At 41.4% G+C, this 24,109-nt stretch overlaps 2 protein-coding genes across 2 annotated transcripts in view; one reads left to right on the forward strand and one right to left on the reverse strand.

Moving 5' to 3' along the window:
- IL12RB2 (interleukin 12 receptor subunit beta 2) overlaps positions 1 to 24,109 on the reverse strand; it is a 77,898-nt gene that overhangs the window by 7,789 nt on the left and 46,000 nt on the right. Inside the window, exons 9-14 of the mRNA XM_045897442.3 lie at positions 22,130 to 22,349; positions 14,016 to 14,216; positions 9,672 to 9,770; positions 9,423 to 9,581; positions 3,979 to 4,116; positions 1,048 to 1,138 (exon numbers count right to left, since the gene is read on the reverse strand). Coding sequence (XP_045753398.1) covers positions 1,048 to 1,138; positions 3,979 to 4,116; positions 9,423 to 9,581; positions 9,672 to 9,770; positions 14,016 to 14,216; positions 22,130 to 22,349 — 908 coding nt within the window. The remainder of the gene's footprint in view (positions 1 to 1,047; positions 1,139 to 3,978; positions 4,117 to 9,422; positions 9,582 to 9,671; positions 9,771 to 14,015; positions 14,217 to 22,129; positions 22,350 to 24,109) is intronic.
- Positions 7,722 to 8,508, forward strand: LOC123858519 (transcription initiation factor IIA subunit 2-like; the record flags this gene model as incomplete). The annotated part of the gene is made up of 1 exon (XM_045895547.3): positions 7,722 to 8,508. A coding segment is annotated over one exon (333 nt), but the record flags the coding sequence as incomplete, so codon positions are not given.

Here is a 24,109-nt window from a genome sequence, read left to right on the forward strand (position 1 = left end):
CCACCAAGTTCTGGCCAATGAGGTGTAACCAAAAGTGTCCTGACTTACTCATGTAAAGGCTCCTGCATAGGGAGGTGTGGGCACCTTCCTTCCTTCTGCCTGTAAGTTGTAGAATGCAAGCATGACGGGTGTAGTTCCTGCGGTCATCGGACCATGAAGTGAGCTTGAGGATGGAAGCCCACAGAGGATAGTGGCACAAAAAGAAGGAGTCTAGATCCCTGATGACTACAGAGCTACTACACCAGTCCTTGACCTAAGTATACTTCCTTAACTTGGGTGAGAAACTGTCACCTAGTTTAAGTCCTATAATTGGCTTTTTATGTTATATAGAACCAAATTTAATGCTAGCTGATATATCTTGCATATGGGTATGTGTGTGTGTATGTACTTTTTAAAAAGTGAAAGTATGGGGGCGCCTGGGTGGCTCAGTCGTTAAGCGTCTGCCTTCGGCTCAGGTCATGATCCCAGGGTCCTGGGATCGAGCCCCGCATTGGGCTCCCTGCTCGGCGGGAGGCCTGCTTCTCCCTCTCCCACTCCCCCTGCTTGTGTTCCCTCTCTCGCTGTGTCTCTCTGTCAAATAAATTAAAAAAAAAAAAAAAAAGTATGTAATTCTTTGCAACCTTTTTAACATGTAATATTGCAAATATACCATTTAATTTTCTTATACCTCTTTAACGGATATAATATGCCATACAGCATGAGATATAGTATGACGTAGAAACCAATCCCACATCATTGAGCATTTAGGTTGTTTCAAATTGTTCTCCTTTAATGAACAATAATTCAGTGAACATATCTGCCACTAAATATCTGCAGATACTTATGATATAATTAGAGTAAATCTCTACTTAGGAATTGCTAGGTCATAGATAAGTTTTAATTTTTTTCAAAATATTTAACATATACTGTTGTCCAAGAAAGTTGGATAAATTTAGTCTGCTACCAGCAATGTTTGAGAAAGCCCATTTCTTTGACACATAGTGGCAACAGCTATTATCATTAAAAAAAAAATAAATTTACTGAAATTGGAAAATGTAACCAACTCACTTTTGCCGGAAGTAACGCACTGAGAAAATGCCCACTATGACGACAGCAACGCAAATGCTTGGTGCCACAAACACACTCCAATTGGCTTTACCTGAAAAGTTAGCAAACCTTGTGACTGAGTTACCTGCAATGAACATCTAAAAATACTGTTTCGTGAACCCTCTGGCACCTACCCACAGCTACTGGGAAGCTGGGCTCAGGAACAAGGCCAACTTGTTTTTGTCCCTTCAGTTAGGGAGAAGGGGCCCTAAGGGGGTCAGCTCTGTGGTTCTAAGGAAGGGACTCCAGCCCTACAAGGGCTCCTTCCTCTAACAGGGGCAGAAGGAGAAGGGGATATGGTACACAAAGCACTGGCTGTGAACTGGGAGCCCTGAATTCTAGTCCTGGCTTTGCCACTGACTGCTATGTGATCAGTAGACTGATCTATATTCTTGATCTATAAAAGGTGAATGATGATGTCTACCTTGCAGGTTGCTGTGAAGATTAGAGATGGTGCATATAAAGCACATGGTGCTTTTTCTGAACATAAGCAGCCCTTGAGAAATGGTATTACTGATTTTACTAAGCTATTGGAAAAGCCTTCTGTCTAACTAGGGTCTTTGAAATTGTTTTGATTCCTTGCTATGAATATGTATTTTGCTGTGTGTCAGCATTCTTCATTACATCATCCAGTTATTGAGTATTAATGCATCAGGCCCTCTTAGGTGCTAGGATGCTGAGATCACTAGGACATGGGCTCTGCTGCCTTAAGTCATGAATCTAGTCCAGGAGACAGATGTGTAAACATGTAAACAAACCATGATGCCATGGGGTATACAAAAAAAAAAAAAAAAGGCATGTACAAGACAGTGTAGCAGGGATCAGCATGGGAAATGACATCAAGGGCAGCTCAGGTTGTTCTCCCAAAGGCACGATGTGAAAAGTGACAGATTTGAAGGATGGAGCGAGCAAAGCAGACAAGTTAGGGAAGCAGACTAGACAGAACCAGGCAAAGGCATGGGAAGAGCAAACAGTGCGGCACTTTCGGGCAACCACAGGTAGTCTGGTCTTGCTTTCAAGTATAAATGATGAGCATGTGGCAGAGGATGAAGCTAGACGGGTGAACAGGAGCAGCAGATCATGCAGGGCTTGGGAATGGACCAGTTTGAATTCCGGCTTGAAGGCCCTTGGGGAACTACTGATGGGTGCCACAGGAGGTGGAATATCAGCATGGAGCAGGGTGTCTTGCAGAAAGATTCTTCTGATGGAGTGCAGGAGAGGGGGAGGTGGGGGCGGGGGTTGGGGTGGAGGGAGGGAGGGTGAGCAGGGAGGGACTAGAGGCCACAGACCTGCCAGCCCTGAGAGAGGTGTGTCACCAGGGCTGAAAGAGGGAGTTGACACAAGCAGCTTTGCTACTCCCCACCGACCCACCCACCCAGAATCTGCATGATCTGACATTTCTTTAGCATCTACTGTCCTTCCTGGGCAGATGGGACAAGTCTGGAGTATCACAAGTAGAAAGATGCTGAGTCGTTAATCCAATTAATTGCTCAAAAGTTAGCTTTCATGGGAGTACTAGGAGATGGGGTTTCAGCTTTCCCAGTGGAGAAGTACCTGGCATAGAACAACAAAGTCCTGAATGATTAACTTGATACCCCATGTTGCAAAGCAAAACAGCTTGTTTCATGCTTGGACCAGATGCAGACAGGTGCTACCAAAGAGAACAGCACAATTTAGCCTGCGGAGGGAGGCCCATGTTAGCTAGGTCACTTCTTTATATACTCCAATTTAACTGAAGTCACTAAAATCGGAGTTTGAATTGTAGTTCGGCCACTTGCCACTTCTATGACTTTGGGTAATCTTTCTGTACCTTCTGGGCCTTATAAAAAGGCATCCTCATCCCTATTCCTTTATTCATTTTCAATTGAGTGCCTCTTGGTACTGTGGCCAGGTACACTCGTGTAAAGCAGACACTTTACATGGCTATGGTCAGGATTAAATAAGTAAAAGTATGTGTTATGCAGGTTGAATTGTGTCCTCTCACCCCAAAAATCCATATGTTGAAGTTCTAAACCTCCAGTACCTCAGAAAGTAACCGTATTTGGAAATGGGATCATTGCAGAGGTAATTAGTTAAGATAAGGTCAGACTGGAGGAGGGTGGCCCCAATCCAGTATGATCGGTGTCCTTATAAAAAGAGGAAATTTGAACAAAGACCACCCAAGGAGAATTCTATGTGAAGATGAAGGCAGAGATCTATAAGCCAAGGAACACCAAAGACTGCCACTCAACTTGAGGGGAGAAGCAGGGAGCTGATTCTCTCATAGTCCTCAGAAGAAACAACTCTGCTGACACCTTGAACTCAAGACTTCCACCTTCCCCAAGTGTGAGAAAATAAATTTCTATTGTTTAAGCTACTCAGTTTGTGGCACTTTGTTAGAAGAGCCCCAGCAAACAAATACAGTATGCAAAGCTCTTAACACAATGACCGGTGCATAGTAACTATCTGATATGCAATGGCTGCTATTATTATTATTGAGATTATTCTCATTGGTCATTGGAACAGATATTTAGTGAACAAGTACCATGTGCTGGGCACCGTACTAGACCTTGAAGATAAGCAGATATCAGTTCCTGCCTATTGGATTCAGAGTTTTGAATAGGGGTCAAATGTAATGCATTATGAAGGAATTATGGAGGTGCATCTGGGAAGGCTTCCTGGAGGAGGAAACATTTAGGCTGAGTTTTGAAAAATAAGTAGGTACTATCTCCAAGCAGACCATGAAGTGGTAGCGTACTCCAGTTAAAGGAAACAGCAAGTGCAAAGGTGTAGCAGCAAGAACGTAATTAATGAATTAGAGAAACTCTGATCATCTCTATGCCAGACATAATGGGACTGTATGCCCATGTAGGAATCCAGGGTGGACACACCATATTTAAAGTTGTTTCTTACCTTGCAGACAAAATTCCCTCTCGTTTCCTGGGGGGCTTTCACCAGCAGCTGTCAGAGCTGTCATCCACAGGACATATGTCACACTGGGCTGCAGGTTGTCTACTGAATGTGAATTTGGGGATACCCTATAGGGAATTTCTGAAAGGAGGATAAAGATAAAACAAGAAAGGCACATATTAAAGGAAGTATTTGAATGTGAGCTTTTACTTATTTTTGTTGTTGTTAATGCTCTGTTTAATTTGAAAGAGAAAAGCACATTGTTGTTTTAAAACAGTCCTAATTCATTAGTACTTAATATTTTAATAGGCCCTAGATACTGTCATTTATGGAGGTCCTACTTCACAGCATACCGAAATAACGAAATATATTTTCTGTGGTAAAATCCTCTGAAAGAACTTCTATCATTCTGATTTTTTTTTTTAAGATTTTATTTATTTGAGAGACAGTGTGCATGCAGGAGCACAAGCAGGGGGAAGCAGGCTCCCCGCTGAGCAGGAAGACCCAGGTGGGGCTCCATCCCAGGGGATCATGACCTGAGCCAAAGGCAGACGCTTAACCAACTAAGCCACCCAGGTGCCCCTATCATTTTGCTTCTGAAATTATTTAGCTGTAGTAACTCCTTTTATTTCCTATGACTATAATGTTTCCAACATTTTTAGATCTCTTTGAGAACTTTTGGGGAGGAAATTAAATACACAAAATGTTTTCAATGGAATTTTTAAGCAAGCTAAGTTTAGCAGTTAATGAAATAGACAACATTAATTTTGATTTTCTGCTTTTTTTGGGGTAGGTTCTGGATACTGGTCTTAATGGGTTTAATACGATGATCCGCTTTGACATAAAATCTAAACGTGGGAGCAATGGTACTTAGATTAGATTTACTTGGCAGTTTAAGCCTAGATTATCAGTCCCTTTTGCTCTCAACACTCCTGCAGAGTCTCAGCAGGGAAGATGTTGGGTTTTTTGGGCAATGCACTGATGTTGTTTTTCTCCTCCTGTAGTACATAGGCAATCTTCTCCAGAGATCTGCCGGGTGTGAGTTTTGGAGTGACTTCTGAAAAGCTGGGGATGCAGGGGCAGGGGGACTACAAGATCAAGGGCAGAACCTTGGCAGGAGTAGCCTGCTGGCTCATTCAGCAGATGCGCCTGTGCTGGTGATCAAAGTGGAAACTAGAACTCAGCACTTTGAGCCGCAACATCAGTTACCAGCTCACAAACCCCCGGGCAGGTCAGACAATGCTCCTGTTTGCTAAATTTATTTCAACAGTCACAAATATTTATTGAGCTTGTGCTCTGGACAAGTCACCAAGTATTCAAAGGCACAGAATCCGCCTCGAAGAGTTCACCATCTAGTGGGGAAAACAGACCTCTTATACTCCCACACCCCTGCTTACTATGGGCAACCAGCAAGAAGGAGTCCTTTAATATCAGGGCCACTCCACCCAACAGGGCTGAGGCCTGAGCAGATCACTTGACAGCTATGACTATCAGAGCAATTTCTATATTCAACATCCTGTTGAGAAAAAAGTACCACGTGGAAAACTGCAAGCCAACTCTAACCTGGTGAAATTGCTTGCACAGACTTAAGCAGTATGATTAAACTCAAAAATCTTTTTCCTTATTCCTAAGGCAGGGGATGAAAAAATTAATTTTGGAGAGACTTTTGCTGCAGCAAAGCATCAGTGAGCATCAGAGTCAACTATCCCGACTGTGTGGAGGCATTTTCAGCTCTGAGAGTGAAATGAGAGCTCAAAACAGAGGGGCAGGGATTTGAACGGTTTGCTGGGCCAAAGAGGTTTGCATGCAAACACACACACACACACACACACACACACGTATATTTGAAGAACAAAAACAGTAACTGCGTGGAGGGAGCAGTGAGGCGGGTGATGGCACCAGCAGTTTGGCTAGCAGAAGAGGTTGTGTTGAGTAATGGGACAAGGAAGTCATGCCAGAAATACTGGTTCTGCTGCCTGGTCTGGACTGCGATCTCCAGCAGAGAGAAAGGGGGGCATTCAATGGGGGGGGTCTGAAACTTTAGGCTCCCATGGTGGGTGGTGAACTGAGGAGGCACCAGTTTAGGAAGATGGGGTAGTTGCCAATCATTTGAAAGGCTGCAGGCAGGAAGGTCAAGTGCTACCAGACAAAACAGCTGCTGTTACTGCAAACTAGCTCTAACCTAACAATCTACATTGGTTTAACAAAGTGTGGGGCAATATTCACTCATGTGTCCGTCAACAAATACTGTTTTTACAAAGCACCTCCTGTATGCCTAGCTGTATTGTAGGTCCGGGGAGACAACGGTGAGCAAATTGCCACAGCTTCCTCTTTCAGGATGTGAAAGAGTCTGTGGACACAAGCAGCCCAGGAGTAACAAAGCACAATGTACGCGCCCGTGGAGACATGCACTCTCGGTGCACACAGCGGTACGGGCACGTTTCCAGAGAATCCCCTGTAACGCAGATGCCCCACCCCAGCTGCACGCCTCCCTTCTGCTCAGGCAGGACAACTGCACTCCCCATGTGCCCTTCACGCTGCTGCCCCCCAGGGAAGAAGAGGACAGGGCCCCTTCTTCCTTGGCTCTCCGTTTGTGATGCCGCTCTCTTGGGCGTCTTTTTCCCTCGTCCTTAACCTACTGCCCTCTATTACTCTCTAGAAACTGTACTTGTGGATTTGCCAATGATTTCTGGTTGCCAAATACCATAGGGAATTGTCAGTCCTTGATCACAGCAGTTATATCACTTCTGTGGACTTTTCCATCTCCCTCGGTAGACTGCGAGCTCTCTGAAGATAGGGGACAGGTCTAATTCATCACTGAGTGCTTACTAAACAAAAGGAAAACTTAATTTAAACTGGTGTGAAATAGGACTTTGAATCTGCACCTCCTTTCAGCTTTTTTTTTTTTTTTTTTAAGGTTTTATTTATTTACTTGACAGAGAGAGACACAGCGAGAGAGGGAACACAAGCAGGGGGCGTGGGAGAGGGAGAAGCAGGCTTCCTGCAGAGCAGGGAGCCCGATGCAGGGCTCGATCCCAGGACCCTGGGATCATGATCTGAGCTGAAGGCAGATGCTTAACGACTGAGCCACCCAGGTGCCCCTCAACTTCTTTTAAAATGCCCTCACAGAGGGGGCGCCGGGCTGGCTCAGTCCGTGGAGTGTGCAACTCTTGATCTCCAGGTCTTGAGTTGGGTATAGAGATTACTAAATAAATAAATAAATAAATAAAACTTAAAATGCTCTTACATAGATTTCAGATTCATCAGATTTGTGGTAAAATAAGGTAGAAATTTTCTTCAACATGTACAAGAGTAGCTTTAAGAACCAACTGACCGTGTTGATTGTTAATAGCCATCATGGTTTAAATTCTGCTAAAATGACAATTGGGGGTGGGAGGAAGGAGCACATTTCACATGGAGAATTCCAAATGGCCCACAAAGAGGTCAATGAAGTCATCAGGTTCTGGGGTGCATTTCTGAACTGACTTACCCTGACAGGCCCAGTAGGAAGCAGCTCTGTACAATGATAGATTCTACTTAGCAATGGTGGATTAGTTAAGTGACTGCTTGCAAGGCCTTACAATAGAATTCTACAGAACTGTTAAAAAAGAATGATGCAGGGCGGGAGGTTTGTGGTCCACAGGGCGCCAGCCGAACGGTACTGGGGAGGTCCTCAGCCCAGCACGGTATTTTTAGCCAGGACATCAATGCAAGCCTCAATAAGAAAAACAATTTCTTCCTCCTAAGCCACGGCATATCAGTTATACAGAAATACCACTTTGGGAAACAGTCTCCAGGAGAGCCTTGATGGGCTCATACAGTCTCAACAGATCACCCCCCAACTTGCCCTTCAAGTTCTACTTCAGTTTGATAAAGCTATAAATTCAGCATTGGAGCAGAGGGTCAGGAACAGAGTCAATTTCAGGGGCTCTCTAAATACATACAGATTCTGCGATAATGTGTGGACTTTTGTACTGAATGATGTTGAATTCAGAGAGGTGAAAGAACTTATTCAAGTGGATAAAGTGAAAATTGTAGCCTGTGATGGTAAAAATACTGGCTCCAATACTACAGAATGAATAGAAAAAAAATGGCTTTTTTAATGCCATCTTCTGTTATTATTCATCGCTTTTTTGAAGAGAAGCATAGAAGAGACTTTTTTTTATTTATTCTGGCATCGCAGAAATGACTACACTGAGCTATATATACTATCAGAATTCCAATAGAAAGAAGCTTATAACTCTAGCCTCTTACATTACCTTTTCAGCATGAAGAAACAGAAGTTTTTTTTAATAACAAACACTGTTACCTTCCTAAGAACATCCTTGAATAAACTCATTCTAAAACTCAAAAAAAAAAAAAAAGTGATGCAAATCCATACGGACTGATGTGGACTGATATATTATTGAGAGGTAAAATCAAGATGTAGATCAGAATACAGATGATGATCCCAAATATATGCTTTTATCTGCATTAAGTTTTTTTCTGGAACACCATGTGAAGAACTGCTATAACTTAAGAATGGAGAAAGAGATAATTTCCATTGTATAGCTTTCTGAACTATTTGAATGTTTTTTACCATGTGCAAGTGTTATTTACATAATAAAAATTAACTAGCATTAAGAGTCATAACTTTCAGAAAATCAATACTGAAGACCTTCTAAGGTCAAGAGAAAGGACCATCCTGTATAATTTCCCAGGTAAAAGTCACTCTTGCAGGCAGCTCTCTGCTGGCACCCACAACTCAGGGTGGCTTTGCTGCATTCTTCCTGGACCTAACAGCTCTCATGAAGGAATAAAAATATTGCTTCTTTATGATAAATGCTCCTGAAAGAAAGCCAGATGCTTGTGAAATAAAAAGAAGGTCAAGCCAGGAAAAAAAACAAACAAACAAACACGACTCTGAATAAATCAAAGATTTGAACATCAAATCTGGCAAGTGACTTGGAGCTGCTACATAAATGAGAGATGAAATCACTTGAGATAATGTCCCAGCCAGAATTTAATTGCTTTCGTTTTAAAGTTATAGAATAATTATGGGTGATAAGAAGTGACTTAAACTGTATTGTATTTTACCCATTTTAAGGAGAAAATAATACTCTATGATAGTGTTTGCAAATGTGGGGATTCAAAATTTCTTCCAACTCCTCCCTCGCAAACCTCAGGGGTCTATGTAAGTGCTGTTACTGCTTTTTGAAATGCTGTCTCCCTGTCTGAGCAGTTCCTGAGAGCCTAGTCCATTACCTTTGCTTCTTCAATTTGCTTGGCGCATAACATATTCAGGAACTCTGCGTGCATGTGTGTGTTTAGATCTTTTATTTTTCTTCAATTAATTTCACAAGTATTTACTGAGCACCTACTATGTGCCACTTATGCACGTGCACATAGTTATATGTCCCTGACACCTAAATAAGAAAGGTCCCACTGCGTTTGTTTCTCACACATACCATAAAGTTGAGGCTGCGTATTGGAGTCCCGTTCCTTCCAGTATATCCTGTAATGGAGGAGGCAGCCCATTTTCTCCTGGGCTGGAATTTCGGTCCATGAAATTAACACGCTCCCTTTTTCCTCTGAGATGGCATTAATGTGGGGGCCACTCCGTGGTGCTGCAAAGTAGAACACAGGAAGCTTTTGTCACCCTCCAAATCCAAACTGTTGAACTAAAGCAAAATTTGGCAAAAGGTCCCAAGACTCACCTTTGTGCTGAGAGTCACCCCAGATGGAGCTGCATCCTCTCTGGTGCCCCGACAGCGCATACACACTGATTTCATAACAGCTGTAGGGTTTTATGTTCTCTGAAGGGAAAAGGGAGTTCTTATAACAGGTTTGGCATCACATGTGAGTCACTAAAGGGAGACATTTAAGTGTCTGATATGGATGCATTCAAGGCGCTTCTTTGCTCTCCTTACTTCAAAGATAGTTCAAGTACAGTCTGGACTGAGGGTGAAGGGATGACCTAAGTCACGAAATCTCGGCATCCTGTTTGCCACGTCGATGGCTTCTGGAAGCCCCGGCTCCCACCTCCCAAGTTCACCTCAGTGTCTTCGCAGGGTCACACGATCAAGGAGACAAAAGCTATTCCACTTTCAGCAAAGACTTAAATATAACCACACAGACTGCATTTGAAACAGAACTCACTTTCAAGGAAAAAAAAAGCCCATGGACTTCTACAAACAAATCATTTGCTATTTACAGAGAAGTGTGGCTGGTGTTTTGCAGCTACAGAACCTGGACAGCCCTTCTAACTCCGGAGATGTTTATCGGGATCTGCCCCACGCAGCTGGGACTAACTGGGGCGGCTCAGGGCAATCCAACCTCTCCTGCTAACCTCCTCCCCCTCGCTCCCCCCTGTGCTCCAGTCAGATTTCACCTGCTTCACAGCCTGGAGATTAGGAGGATACCTGGGACTGTGAAGGCTACTTCCTAGCTTTTAAAATGCCACACTTGGCAATTTTCTGTCAGTCATGAAGTTGGCTGGCAAGCTGCTCTTTCCTGTCAAAATTCCTTATTTCCATGAATTTCAGATTCTACTTCCTGTAAAGAAAAGGCCCTTTTCATAGATACTGCCCATGGCGGAACTTTCAATTCCCAAGGAAATTTAAAGGGAAATGAGAGAGAATCCCTACCAGGCAATGACAGGGTCACATGGTCAGAGTAAGGACTCTCTCCCATAGTGTTTAATGCCCTGCCATGGGCAGATCTGGTCCCCTCCACTGACAACTGATTAGGGTTTAACATTTTATTTTTGAGGAAGAGGAATTTTACATCACAGAATAATTTACTAAATGATGTGTGTTTTATATGAAAATCCATTGTCCCTTAAATATTCCAGCAAGTACCCTACAAAAAGCTCAGATGTGCAACCAGTACTGTCAGAAGAGACCACGAGGAGATCCAAACTCATGCCATGGTGAGTTGTATTCATGAACCAAGTGATATGGATAAAAAGACACAGTCAGCTTAGTCCAGTCATCCAAAGATTCTTCTCAGGGGCATGCAGACCCAGAAGCCGAAAGGGCAACACGGAATATGGAATCATATTTCATTTGGGAGAGGGTTGGGCCTGGCTGCCGTCTCTAGTCCTGGAAGCAGCCAACCAACCACTGTGCCATGAGCAGGTGTGGGAATTCCAGATGAGCTCATTAAGCAAATAGTATCATTGCATTTTGCCATGCAAAACATGAGTTCAGGGCAAAGGCCTTGGGACTGCTGCATAAGAAGCTGTGGGCTTCTTGTGAACAGCCTACCCTTAATGGAGGAGGGAAGAAAGTCTGGCTCTATAACTTAGCTGACATTTCCTTTTGCATGAAGAAGAGAACCCTCACAAGCTTGTTCCCTGGTTCAGACCTTAGGGACTCTTGTTTTATTGGCTAATTCTTACACAAACACGCCCTCATCATTAGCTTTCAAAAATTCACCTCAAAACTTCCTTAGCTTTGCTGTCCAGTGCGCAACATCCACATTCCTAAGATTTTTATTTCTTTCTACAACCTGGCCCCAACTTCCAGCTCATTTCCCACTACTCCTGCGCATACATATATACCTGGCATCCTTGGGCAAAGCCTCTGACGCCATGTATATAAACTACCTCTTTGGTGGATTTTTTGCAGAAAGCTACTTTCACCTATTAAGTATGGGAGAAGACAAACATTAAATGATCAGTAATGAGGAGTGATCACAGAGGAAATACAATGGGAGCATGCAGAAGAGGGACACAAATAGCCTAGGCATTGGGGAAGGCATTTCTAGACACCTACAGATTTCTACATATTTGTAAAAGGAGTGGTTCTATATGGTCAGAACCATTTTTACCCACAAAAGACAGTACTGATGGTCTCCCAGCCTAGGCCCCATAAACCCATCACCCAAGAGCTGGATTATATTCTGGCCTCCAGAATATACTCCAAAACACCCAATGCTGCCCCAGCCAGATGCTGGAAAAAGGCTGATAAGGATCCGGTGGCAAGGAGTCACCTTACTGTCTGGAGAGTGCCATACTGAATTCATAAGTACGAATTACTTAATTTTCTAAGTGTTTATTTCCAGAATGTAGCTTCAACACTAATAGCTAACCAAGTGTTTTCAAGCAGGGGAACAACTTTAATTCATAAAGTTATTTTACCCAGTATTATACTGATTTCATTCAAATGAGTATTTCTAAAATGCTTAAAAATATTTTAGTTCCCTAAATAGGCAAAACATTCTCTCTTGTCATCTCTTTTCTGGTATTTGGGTAGTATTACAGATTTTCTAAAAGGAAGAAACTATAAGGACCACAGGGTCCAAACTATCCCACAGAGGTCAATCCTAGTATAGTTTATAATAAGCATTTACAATTTTGTAGCAGTTTGGCGTTCAGTAAATGCCTTTTCTATCCACTATTTCATTTGATCTGATGGGCATAACAGCCCTAAAGGGAAGTTGGTTCTACAGCAACAATTCTAGGGACAGGGAATGCATTGCCCCGAGGGCTACTCAATTGTCCTATTAGAGACTATCACATGTAAGGCAATTTCTGTCTCAAAATTGAGCTGATATCCGCCTTATAATTTCCATGTAGAGGACTTAGTTTTGTTCTCCAGAGCAACAAAGGACACATACTCTTTCTCACATATACATCAAAGCCAGCAACAGCCATCAAATCGCCCACACACATCTAGAATTCTCTTCTATGGGCTAAATGGTTCCCACATTATTACTATTATTATTATTATTATTATTATTATTATTATTATTATTATTATTATTATTTTAAAGTAGACTCCACACCCAGAATGGAGCCCAGTGCGGGGCTTGAACTCACAACCCTGAGAGCAAGACCTGAGCTGAGATCAAGAGTCAGATGCTTAATCAACTGAGCCACCCAGGTGCCCTTAAATGGTTCTCACATTAAAAGTTCCAGACCCCCAATGACTTGTTCGTCTTCCTCTGATGTTCACTGGGTTATCTAGACAACACCATCTTTAGGTGTAGTGATTATAACTGAACACAATCCACTAGAAGTCTAACAGCTAAACTGTAAAAGAGGCCCACAGTTAAGGACTAGCTCACGTATTGTTTGGTGGTGTGCTCTGCTTATTTCATTTGTCTTGTCTCCATAGGCAGGGTGTGCATATCCTCTTGGGCAGGTGTAATGATGGCATGGCGTAATAAAAATACTATAGAATTTAGAGTTTGAAAAACTATGAGAATCTTAGCCCTGTCATGTATAATAATAACAGTGACAGCTAAATTACCAAGTACTTAAAATGCGTGAGGCTCTGTTCACAATGTTTTCTCTACATTAATTCCCAATGAGGTAGGTATTATTATTTTCCTCATTTGACAGATAAGGAAACTGAGGCAGAGAGAAGTTAAGTAATTTGCTGTAGGTCACACAACCTAGTAAGTGAGAGGGCCAGGGCTTAACCCCAGATAGTCTGGCTGTAGAACCTGCACTTTTTACTATGCTGAGCTTATTCCTAAAAGTGACATTAACGAAGTTCTGTCCGATCGTTTTAACATCTTTTCAGATGCTATCACTTGATAGAAACCACTGACAGATTTGGACTTGAGGACTGAGATGCTGATTATCATATAGATAATTCTGGATTTATTATCACACAAATAATATTCAGGAGAATTGGGAATGAAAGATCTCCTGGTTTCCTCATCTGTACAACGGATATAATTAAACACTTGCTGCACATGATTGTTCTGAGAATTACATAAACTCCCAAGTGAAAGGTGCCCATCACACTGACTGGTTACTACTTAGCTATCAGCCATGCTTGTGTGGTTCAATGATGCATTTGTTTTATATGGCTCTGTGCCAGGCACACGAATTTTCCATAAATACTAGAGTTTTTGGTCAATCAGTTGGTCTTCTATGACTGTAGTGCTGTATTCTGAGGTGCTGTCTTGAAGGACTCTAGGTCATCACTGTCCCTCTTATTCAGCTGCCTGTAATTGAGGAAGGTTCTGGGTTCTCACCTGTGATTTCTTAAAAATAAAAAGTGAAACTCAGTAGCATTTGAAGAGGAAGGTGAACAATAAAATACCTGAAATCAGAGCAGACACATTGGAGGGGGTACTCCGCAGCCAGTTTAGAGGGGGCTGCGTGCCACCCCTGGGATGGAGCTCCTTCCACTCCACCACATACTCCTGGACAGCAGGTGCAGCTTTCCCGGGAGGCTCCCATGTCACCATAATGTTGTCCACACCCTTCGAGTTGGCAGAGACCTGGCGAGGAGCCAGCAACTCTTTTTGGGGAAAAGGGGGGAAGCACAAAAGCAAAATCACAGATGGATAAAGATGTAAAAACAATTCATCCCAGCAAAGCTTTAGGAAGAACCAATTTCTTGTTAAGAACTTCAGATTTGTTCTTATTAGTGCAAGGATCCTGTGCAGGGATATTTGTAGAATTATTTTCCCCTTCATCTTCCACTTCTGTGTTCCCAAAGGTACCTGCTGTAGTGATATATGCATCCTTCTAATCTACCTCTCAGATGTTTATTTAGGTATCTATGTATCCTTGAAAGTTAATGTGGCTTTGTGCTAGTGTTCTGTATTTTCATGAAACGTGCTGGGAGTACATTTAATGCTTTTTCTTACTTTTTCCTTCCCACTCAATATTATATTTCTGGAATATGTCCACCCTGCTGCTATATGTAAATCCAGCTCATTCCTTCCAACTGCTACCTCAAACCTCTTTCTGTCCAGTCTCCAAGTGACAATCAGGAGGTTCTTTCCAACTCTTTGCTAACACAAACAAGGATGCAGTGAACATTCTCTGGCATGTCCTCATGTGTGCAAGAGTGTCTCTGGATATATCTTCACAGAGCTGCTCAATTATAGAGCAAATCCACACATTATTTCATTAAACACAGCCAGAGTGATCTCTAAAATAGCTAATCAGTTGACACTCCAACAAGAAAAGCATGAGGATTCTTATTTCCCCACCAACACTTGGCATTCTCTGACTTTCAAATTTTTGCCAATCTGGTACATGTAAAGGGGCTAATTTAACTGTGGTTTTATTTTGGTTTTCTGATTTTTTTTTAATAAATCATTTTCCAATTTCTTATGAAGCTGAGCTCTTCTTTATATATTACTAGTAATCTGACTTCTCCCTCGGTAAACTCCCTGCTCATATACTTAACTCATGTTTTCTCTTGAGTTTCCTGTCTTTTCTCTGATTTACAGAAATAGGTTTTATATTCTGGCTATCAGTCATTTGTTAGTTTTCAACACTAGAAATATACTCCAGTCTTTCAACTCTCTGATAACTTTATGAAGTGTTTGTTGCACATATTTACTTTGATGTAGGTAAATTTATCTATTTGCTTGTGCATTTTGAGTCTTGTTTATGAAATTCTTCATCCTGGGGGCACAAAGATACTCAACTACATTTTCTCCTATTGGCTTTTGGTTTTACCTTCTCCATTTAAGTTTTTAATCCAAATCTAGCTAGAAACCTTTTTTCTTAAGGGAATAAATTTTTTATATTTTTCCATACTGTGAGTCAATTTTTCCAAATGTGATACCATCCCTAACATATACACCAAGTTCCATATATTCATGGGTCTGTGTCTGGGGTCAACTTCTTTGCCAGAACACACTGTTCACATTATTAGGCATTGTGATATCTGATTATTTACTTGGTAAAGTCCCTTCCTCATTTTGCCCATCATTTTTCAAAGTGGTCCTGGATATTCATGACACTTTATTCTTCCATATAGCTTTAAGAATCAGTTTATCAGAGTCCCCAGAAATTCCAGCTGGTATTTTTTATTGGAATTAAGTTAAATTGTTCCATTCATAAATATGCTGTTTCGTTGAAATTTTTCAGTTCCTCTTTAAAAGCCCCAGCTCCTCCTTAATGGAGGTAAGGCTTTTATGCATTCTTTGTTACAGGCTAATTCCTAGACACTTTATACTTTGAGTTTGCTATTTAACTGGCATCTTATTTTCTACCATTTATTATAGCATTAATTTGTGTGTGTTATTCTTATTTCTGGCAAACCTGCTAGAATTTCTAATTGTTCTAATAATTTATTGCCCTTGTTGAATTTTCCATGTAGTAATCTTATTAGCTGCACACGTAAAATATCTTCTCCTTCCAATCTTTAAATCTCTTATTTTTTTGTTTTTATCTTGTTGCAAATTTTAAAGAGAATATGCCTACCTATATTCATTAGCGTGATACTTGCTGTAGGTTTTTGGTAGAAAGTCTCTAAAAAACTAAAAAGTTTTCTTTTTTCTTCATAGTTTTCAAATAGGTTTATTTTTATAAAATCCTCTTTACTAAAAAATTCTTTTTCACCAGGGCGCCTGGGTGGCTCAGTTGGTTAAGCGACTGCCTTCAGCTCAGGTCATGATCCTGGAGTCCCGGGATCGAGTCCCGCATCGGGCTCCCTGCTCGGCAGGGAGTCTGCTTCTCCCTCTGACCCTCCTCCCTCTCATGCTCTCTGTCTCTCATTCTCTCTGTCTCAAATAAATAAATAAAATCTTAAAAAAAAAAAAATTCTCACCAAATACTTCTCTACATCCATTAGAAACATACCCCTTTTCTCTTTTTTTATTATTGTGATGAATTACATTAATACATTTTTCTGATATTGATCCATCTTTGTATTCTTGGGGTCAATCCTGTTGCTCATTCTGCACTAATTTGTTTTCCTCTCCCCACCCCCCTCCCCCTGCTGATTTTTTCTTTTTTTTTTTGCAGAGACTTTTCAAAAACAGAGTTTATGTTTTAGAGGAGTGTTAAGTTCGCAGCAGCATCAGTGGAAGGTGCTGAGGTTTTCCGTATCCCCCCCACCCCCACATGCACACAGCCTCTGCCCCGCTGCCAAAGGCCCGCCCCAGCGCCGTACACCAGCATGTTATACGCCACCAAAGGATTTTCTTATAAACATTTTCAAGTATTTTCCCCCTTCATTTAGTTTTTCCTGTTACTGGAAATCCTTTTAAGTAGTTCATAACTTCTCTTTCTATTCTCTCGATGTTAATTTTAAGTTTTCTCATGTTTTGACTTCTTTCCCCGTTTTGGATGCCTTTAGCAAAAGTCTCTCACCCAATCTTCTGCTCACTCATTCAGTCTTCAGATGAGTCCCTTCTGCTATCCAACCCATTGGCTGTGTTCTTGATTTCAAAACTAACTTTCCATACTGAATCTCTTTATTTGGGGCTTCTTTATAACCACCTAATTCTGACTGAGTCATGTTTCTAGCATCCTCTCTAATCTTTCTAAGGATACTTGTTATGCTTATTCTAAACTTTCGTTCTTTCTGTTGCATTAGTGAGATTTCCTATGGTACAGGCCGCCTTTCCCAGAACATGTGCCCCTCAGATTTCTCCTGATTTTCTCCTTTGGGATCTTGTGTTTTTTTTCTTGGGCTGCTCAGCAGCCTTGGCCTTTATCTTTCTATGGGAGGAGAGTGAAAGGTTTCCCCTAGCTTGTGCTTCCCCAGGCAAGTTCAGGTGGGGAGGAGGAGCTGTTCAGGGTGGAAAGCTCCAGGCCTGAGAGCCTACAGTGATGCAGCCTGAGCTCCACCTGTCCCCAGGTTCCCCCGAGGTATACCTGGTACCTCCAGAACCTACCCATGCCTCTATGGCTGACACTGCTCTTCATGGGGAATCAAGGCTGTTATTCTCTTTTGTAATTGCCAGGCACATGGGGTGGATGGCAGGAGAAATCTCAAAAGCCAGCCAGCTCACAGGTACTCTTTGCTCTCAGACCCCCTCTACAGTTAGGTATCAGGGCTTCCTTGAAGTTACTCTGTTCTGCTCTCTGGACTTCCCTGCTCCATAGCTGAAATGTCCAAGCAATGATCATATCAGGGTAACAGGAGCAAGAAGAAGGAGTAAAACCAGAAAGTGCTTACCTCAGGGCTCCCCCTTATCACTATCCCACTGCATTCAGCCATCCATCCTGTCCCTTGTGTAGCATCCTCAGAACTGTGCTTGGTGGTGAGAACCTGTAACCTGGGCATTGGCTATTTTGCCAGGGACTGGAATTCCCCAGTAGGGGTTCCTTATATTCATCTGCCTTGGTATTGGATGTCCTGGCTATGCCACAAGATTTTTTTTTTTTTTTTTGAGAATGAAATGCATTCATTTAGTAAGTATTTATTGAGCACCTATAGGTTCCAGTTACCCTTTGGCAGGTGATGGGCTAAAATAGCCAAAGAGCCCTTCTGACCACTGCTTCTTTGGAATGAGCTAAGCAAAGCAACTTGGCATTGCCCTGTCTGAGTCATCATATTTACCAGGAACACAGCCTGAATTTCCTTCCCATGATGTTTCCCAGGGCACATTCTCTCTTTCAGAACTCTGCTAACAACTCACCTTCTTTCTATCACCTTTCAAAATTTTTTCTTTAGCCTCAATCATTCAACTTCCCATCTCCTTTTTCCCTGAGAGCCTCTGAACAGAATTATGCAATTCATAAGGTATTTGGAATACGTGCCCACCTAAAAGGCAGGTGGCCTGGTTTTTCAGTCCAGCTCTGCCACTAACTGGATGTATGGTCTTGGCTAGGTTCCTTCACCTCTTGGGGCCTCAGTCTCTGACATCTGTGTGGGTCTCTGTTTATGACTGTACTGGCTTCTGACTCTTCCTGTAGTTTCAAGAAGTCTTGAGCACAGGGACTGGTCTGAAATATTAAATACGTTTTTACTTGTTGACTGCAGGGTTTAGCACACATTCAATCTTCACTGTAAACCAACAAAATCAGTCTAATGATTCTTTATAGGCAATGCTCTGGCAGGTGCTTTTTACAACAAAGTTGTCCCTACTTTCTCAAAGTCAACATAATTCTGCCTGGGTGGGGGGCACATTATTTTTCCTTTCCTAAGAGGAAAGTTATATATGTGAGTGGTGTGAACAGATACTGAAAGAGAGGGAGACAAAATCATGGTATGCCATTCCTACAGATCATTCAGAATATGTGTGAGACAAGAGCACTCAAGGATGGGATGGTGTAATTTGCCAATGTGTCCTCCACGTCATTCTGAGATACACAGAGTATTGGGTGGTTTTATTGGGTGGTTAAGATGTGATCTTAGGAGAGACAATAAACCCTTGAGAATTCAAGATTTCCAGGACCAGGATCCTCTTAGTTACAGCTCAGTTCAAGTACTGTCCTATCATACCTCCTCTACATGTTCATCCTTATTGAGCCTCATCCTTATGCAACACCTGGTTTCCATCATCTTCCCACTCCCCATGAACCTCATTCCTTTAATTAGCTCCTCTCTCCCCTTTATCTCCAAACTCTTCCCAACCCAATTCTCTTCCTCAACTTCCACATTTGCTCAGATCTCACTTTAAAGCAAACCCTCATGCCCACATACCTCCACTTCCTCACCTGGCTCCCACCAACTTGTCTCTCCATACTCCAGTCACATGTTCTTCCTTCCCGGGCATCCTCTCCAAGCCCATGCTTCATCTTTCCTCTGTTCCTAGAGTTACCTGGCCATCCCTCTAATCTCACACTTATTATACTGCACCACAGTTTCCTTGTTTATGTCTGTCCCTCCCACATGACTGAATATAACTGGAGGACTTCAACAGTATTTTTAACCTATTATTGGATTCTAGCTCCCTTATGTAGTATATGCTCAGGAAATGACTGTTGAATGAATGAAGCAGAGGCCAGCTCTAATATAATGAATGTGTCATTTTGAGAAGTTGTTACCAAATCTAAATAAAGCACCTGGAACAAACCCAGAAAATTCATGAAGTTTTTAGCTTCAAGACCCATCTGCAGTGACATTTGAAGAAGTAAGGTATTCTGACATACTACATTTTAACAATAGCAGGATACTAAATAGTGATGTGAGTTCAATTTCCCCTACAGAATTCACTTTAAAAACTATATATGCAGTACTTACCCAAAGAAGAAAAAATTTTAAAATATAAAAAGCAAAAGGGAAGGAAAATCACCTGTAGTCCCATGATACAGTCGTGACCTCTATTAATATTTCCACATACATTCTACTAGATTTTTTACAATGCAAAAAATGTGTACTCATGTAAACACATATTTTAAATGGCATCATCCCATATATACTATTGAAAGCCTAACGTTTTACTAATTATGTGCATCTTTCCTTGCCAATAAAAACATAGCTACAATGTCACTTTAACCCTAGTGTGGGGTTAAGGCAGGTGAAAGTCATGATATATTAAACCAGCCCCTTCTCTATTATTTTACATTTAGGTTGTTTGTGGTGTTTCACTATTTCAAAAATTTTTCAACAAACATCTTTGTGCTTACACTTTTAAGCACTTATCATTTTCTGAGGATACATCTCTAATGGTAAAATTTTTTGGTCAAAGATACATTAGTATTTAAAGTTATATATGGCCAAACTGTCTTCAGAAAGTTGTACCAATTTACATACCCACCAGCAGGGTACAGCATATCTTTTCCCCAGACACTCACCCACATGGGTTAAACTAATTCTACTTACTCTTTCTCAGTCTGATTTGGTTTCTCATGTTTTCTCAAAATTTGCACCTCATTGATTGCTGGTTAGGCTGAACATATTTTCGTATCTTTACTGCTACTTTTCTATTTATTTTTTGAGTTGCCTGTTCATATCCCCAATCTCTTATTTATTTGAAAAAGTAGATAGATAGACAGATAGATAGATAGATAGATAGATAGATAGATAGATAGATAGATAGATAGATAGATAGGTAGATAATCAATCTCTTTTTGCCAAAAATGTGATATATGCTTTTCTTAAACTGTTATTTACATTTTTAAAGCTTTGTTTATGATGTTTTTAAAATTTTTATTTTACTGTGCATAAAGTTTGAGCTTTATTCCCCCACAGTTAATTCATCTTCTCAGGTTTGTGCCTTAGGTACCCACCCACATAGGCACAGATTACCAGTTGCCTCCCAAACATTCTCTCCTCTTTAGCAAGGGAACACTGCTGCCTGAAATATATTTCTAAGCCTCCTCTGCAGCTGGGTGTGACCAGGTGACCAGTTAGAGCCAATGACTACAAGTGTGTTGTGTGACCTGGAGCAAAGCTCCTTGAGGGTGAGGTGTAGGCCCTCCTCTCTTCCTTCTTTTCCTAGAAGAAAGTAGATAGCGCTCTGGCAGCCATCTTGGTCCTTTTCCATCTTGAGGTTGGAAGCCAACTTGGCAGAGGAAACAGAAGGAAGGAGCCTGGAATCTTAATGATGTCACCAGACCTCTGGTACGAGCAACCCTTACTCCTAAAAGCAATTCCTAACTCATATACCAACTTCAAGTTACATCAATATTTACTTGTATTTTCTTCTAGTTATTTTTATCTACTCTATCATCCCTAAGTTTATGGATATATGACTGAAAGGATATATAACTAAGATTTAACAGTGTATATAAAATAATGTTTGGGTAGAAGCTTCTTTCAAGCGATGATTGTTAGACTCATATGTAGATAAAATTGTTCAACTGAATTTTAAGAAAGGATTTAATTATAGTTTTATTAGGCATTTTTGGAAAAGTTAGGCCAATGATCTTGACATTGAGAAATAGCACTCATATCCACTTTATTGACTAATCATAGGCTTTTATCTTAAGAAATGAGTTTTCAGAGCATGCAACTATAAAATGTGTATAGTTGGGAGATTTCAATGTAGATAATTGGATAAATATCTAAATTTGTGTAATAAAGAGCTGCAATATAGAAAAACTTTACTGCAGTTTCATTACAGCCAGGATTTCATTTTAATACTATTGGTTTTAAAATATGTTTTGACTATAAGTGTAGAATGTTTTTTCCTAGAATTTGACAACACATACTCTTCTTGTGTCCAGAAAAATTAGCCAGATATTAGTGTTCAATTTAATGTAACTAACATTTCCTTAACTAACATTTGTTAAGCACCTGCTATGTATTAGTTTTTGTATTTAATCTCACAATGACCTGCAAGACAGATAATATAATCCTTACTTTACAGAGGGGGAAATTGAAGCTCAGAGGTGTTAATTCACTTGTCCAATGCCACTCATAGGCTAAGTGCAAAAGAACCTCTGAAGGCTGTTGGCTCCAAAGTCTAAACTCCTGTGTTACTCATGCCAGGCCCTGGGCTGAGCCTGTGGGAGATAAGACATAAGTAAGACACAGTTTCCCATAGGCGATATTAAAGGAAAGTTGGTACTTACCTGCCCCACACAGGTCCGTTATGTTAATACGAGTGGGCAGGGAACTGCCTTTTGAGTTAGCTGCAGACACAGTCACAACCCAGTTCCCAGTTCTGGGAACGACCCAGGTCCAGGAGGTGTGTTCTGTGATGTTCTGTAGTGTGACTTTCCCCCCTGCCACCTCCTGCAAGGTCACGCGATAGTGGAGGATTTTTCCTCTTGTCTCAGATATACTCATATTCTGCAACGAAACACATCCACTTACTTGTGTACTCCCAGACAAGGTCGCTGGACGCTCTGTGGCTGGACCTGATGGCTCCCCAAGCAGGAGGAGACATATGAGTGACCCTTTTATTTACCCCTTCTCATCTCCTCCACTGCATATTTTTATGCCTCCGCCCAAGCCCTCCATTTAGGGAAAAAAAATTCAGTTGACATTTTTCAAAGCTAATTCTTAAGAACACAATTGATTTTCCTTTCTTGCTTCAAAATGAAACTTCCTAATAGTAGAAACCTCAATTATATCCAATGGAACAAGAGTGGAATCTGAACTCAGATGATCTGGGTTTCTGTTCCATCGCTACCAATCACTACTAGCTGTGTGACCCAGAGCAAGGCACTCAGCCGCTCTGAATCTCCAGTTCTCAATCTGTGAAACACACACACACACACACACACACTTTTCATATGAAAGTGTAATGCTGCTCATTAAGTCAAAAATGAGATTTTCAAGAGCTAAACTCGTAAAATCCACACTTAGTGAGCTGGATTAGCCATCTGCACTAGAAAAGTAAGACACTGTTTATAAATGTGTGACTAATGAGTTTTGGAATTGCAAAAATTCCAATTGAGATCATTTGGGAGCAATCCCAGAAAGTAAGCAGAAAACTAATTATTTGTATTGTAACCCTGTTCGGATAAGAACCATGGGAAACAGAAGCAATGAAAATGGAGAGCGGCCAAGGGCAGCCCTGGCAGTGCCTGTCCTTGCCTAGTGCGGGGAGAGGAAGATTAGCTCGCCAGACTAAAGCATGATGTTTTTTTTTTTAATAAATATTTTATTTATTTATTTATCAGAGAGAAAGAGAGAGAGAGCACAAGCAGGGGGAGCAGCAGAGGGAGAGGGAGAAGCAGGGCTCTCCGCTGAGCAGAGAGACCAATGTGGGACTCGATCCCGGGACCCTGGGATCATGACCTGAGCTGAAAGCAGACACTTAACCAACTGAGCCACCCAGGCATCCCAAGTGTGATGGTTTTCTTGGCAAGGCTATTCCTTCTATGGGTTCGGGTGCTGAAAGACACACATTGGACTGGCAAATGCCCCTTTCTCTGATTCCCTACCCCTTAAACAATCTTCTAATAATTTGGTTTCCTGTGTATTTATCTGTCAGGAGAGACTGGGGTAACATGAACATCTGGTTCACTTAAAATTTGTATTTTTCACTTTAAGTGAATAAATTGGCCTTCTGATGATAATTTGGCTTCTGAAATAATTAGCATGCTGAGAGAGAATGTTCCTATCTGCTGACTCAAGCCTTCTGGGTAGCCCAACAGCTGCATTCCTCACTGTAAATTAATCCATGAACATCTAGCTTTTTATACTTCAGTCTCTGGGAACTTGATTAATGCAGGTCCTATCCCAGCTGCCCTTCTGGATTCTCAAAGTCCAGGACTGTATCTTAAACCATGGTCAATGCACCAGGGGAATGCCATGTTGCTGAGGGCTCTTTTGGGTGCACATTCAGCCTTTCCCTAGAAGACATCTTTGTGTTCTGGCAGGAACCAAGAAAGTTAGCATTTTAATTGTCCATCACAGTCAATCTTACAGACCTGTTGTGTGGATTAAAGTAAATGTCTGCTTTTGAAATTGTGGTATCCTAAACTGTTATTAATGCCCTTTGTCACAGGAGAAAAACAGAATAAATTAAAGCAAAAGCAGGCGGGGAAGACCATTCCCTCAGCTCTTTCTCAATGCATCCTTTTCTGTCTCCTCTGTAGGTC

This window comes from Mirounga angustirostris, unplaced genomic scaffold (genome assembly GCF_029215605.1).
Source record: "Mirounga angustirostris isolate CCGP_5_RB_7025 unplaced genomic scaffold, mMirAng1.0.hap1 SCAF_4, whole genome shotgun sequence".
Classification (NCBI taxonomy): Eukaryota; Metazoa; Chordata; class Mammalia; order Carnivora; family Phocidae; genus Mirounga; species Mirounga angustirostris.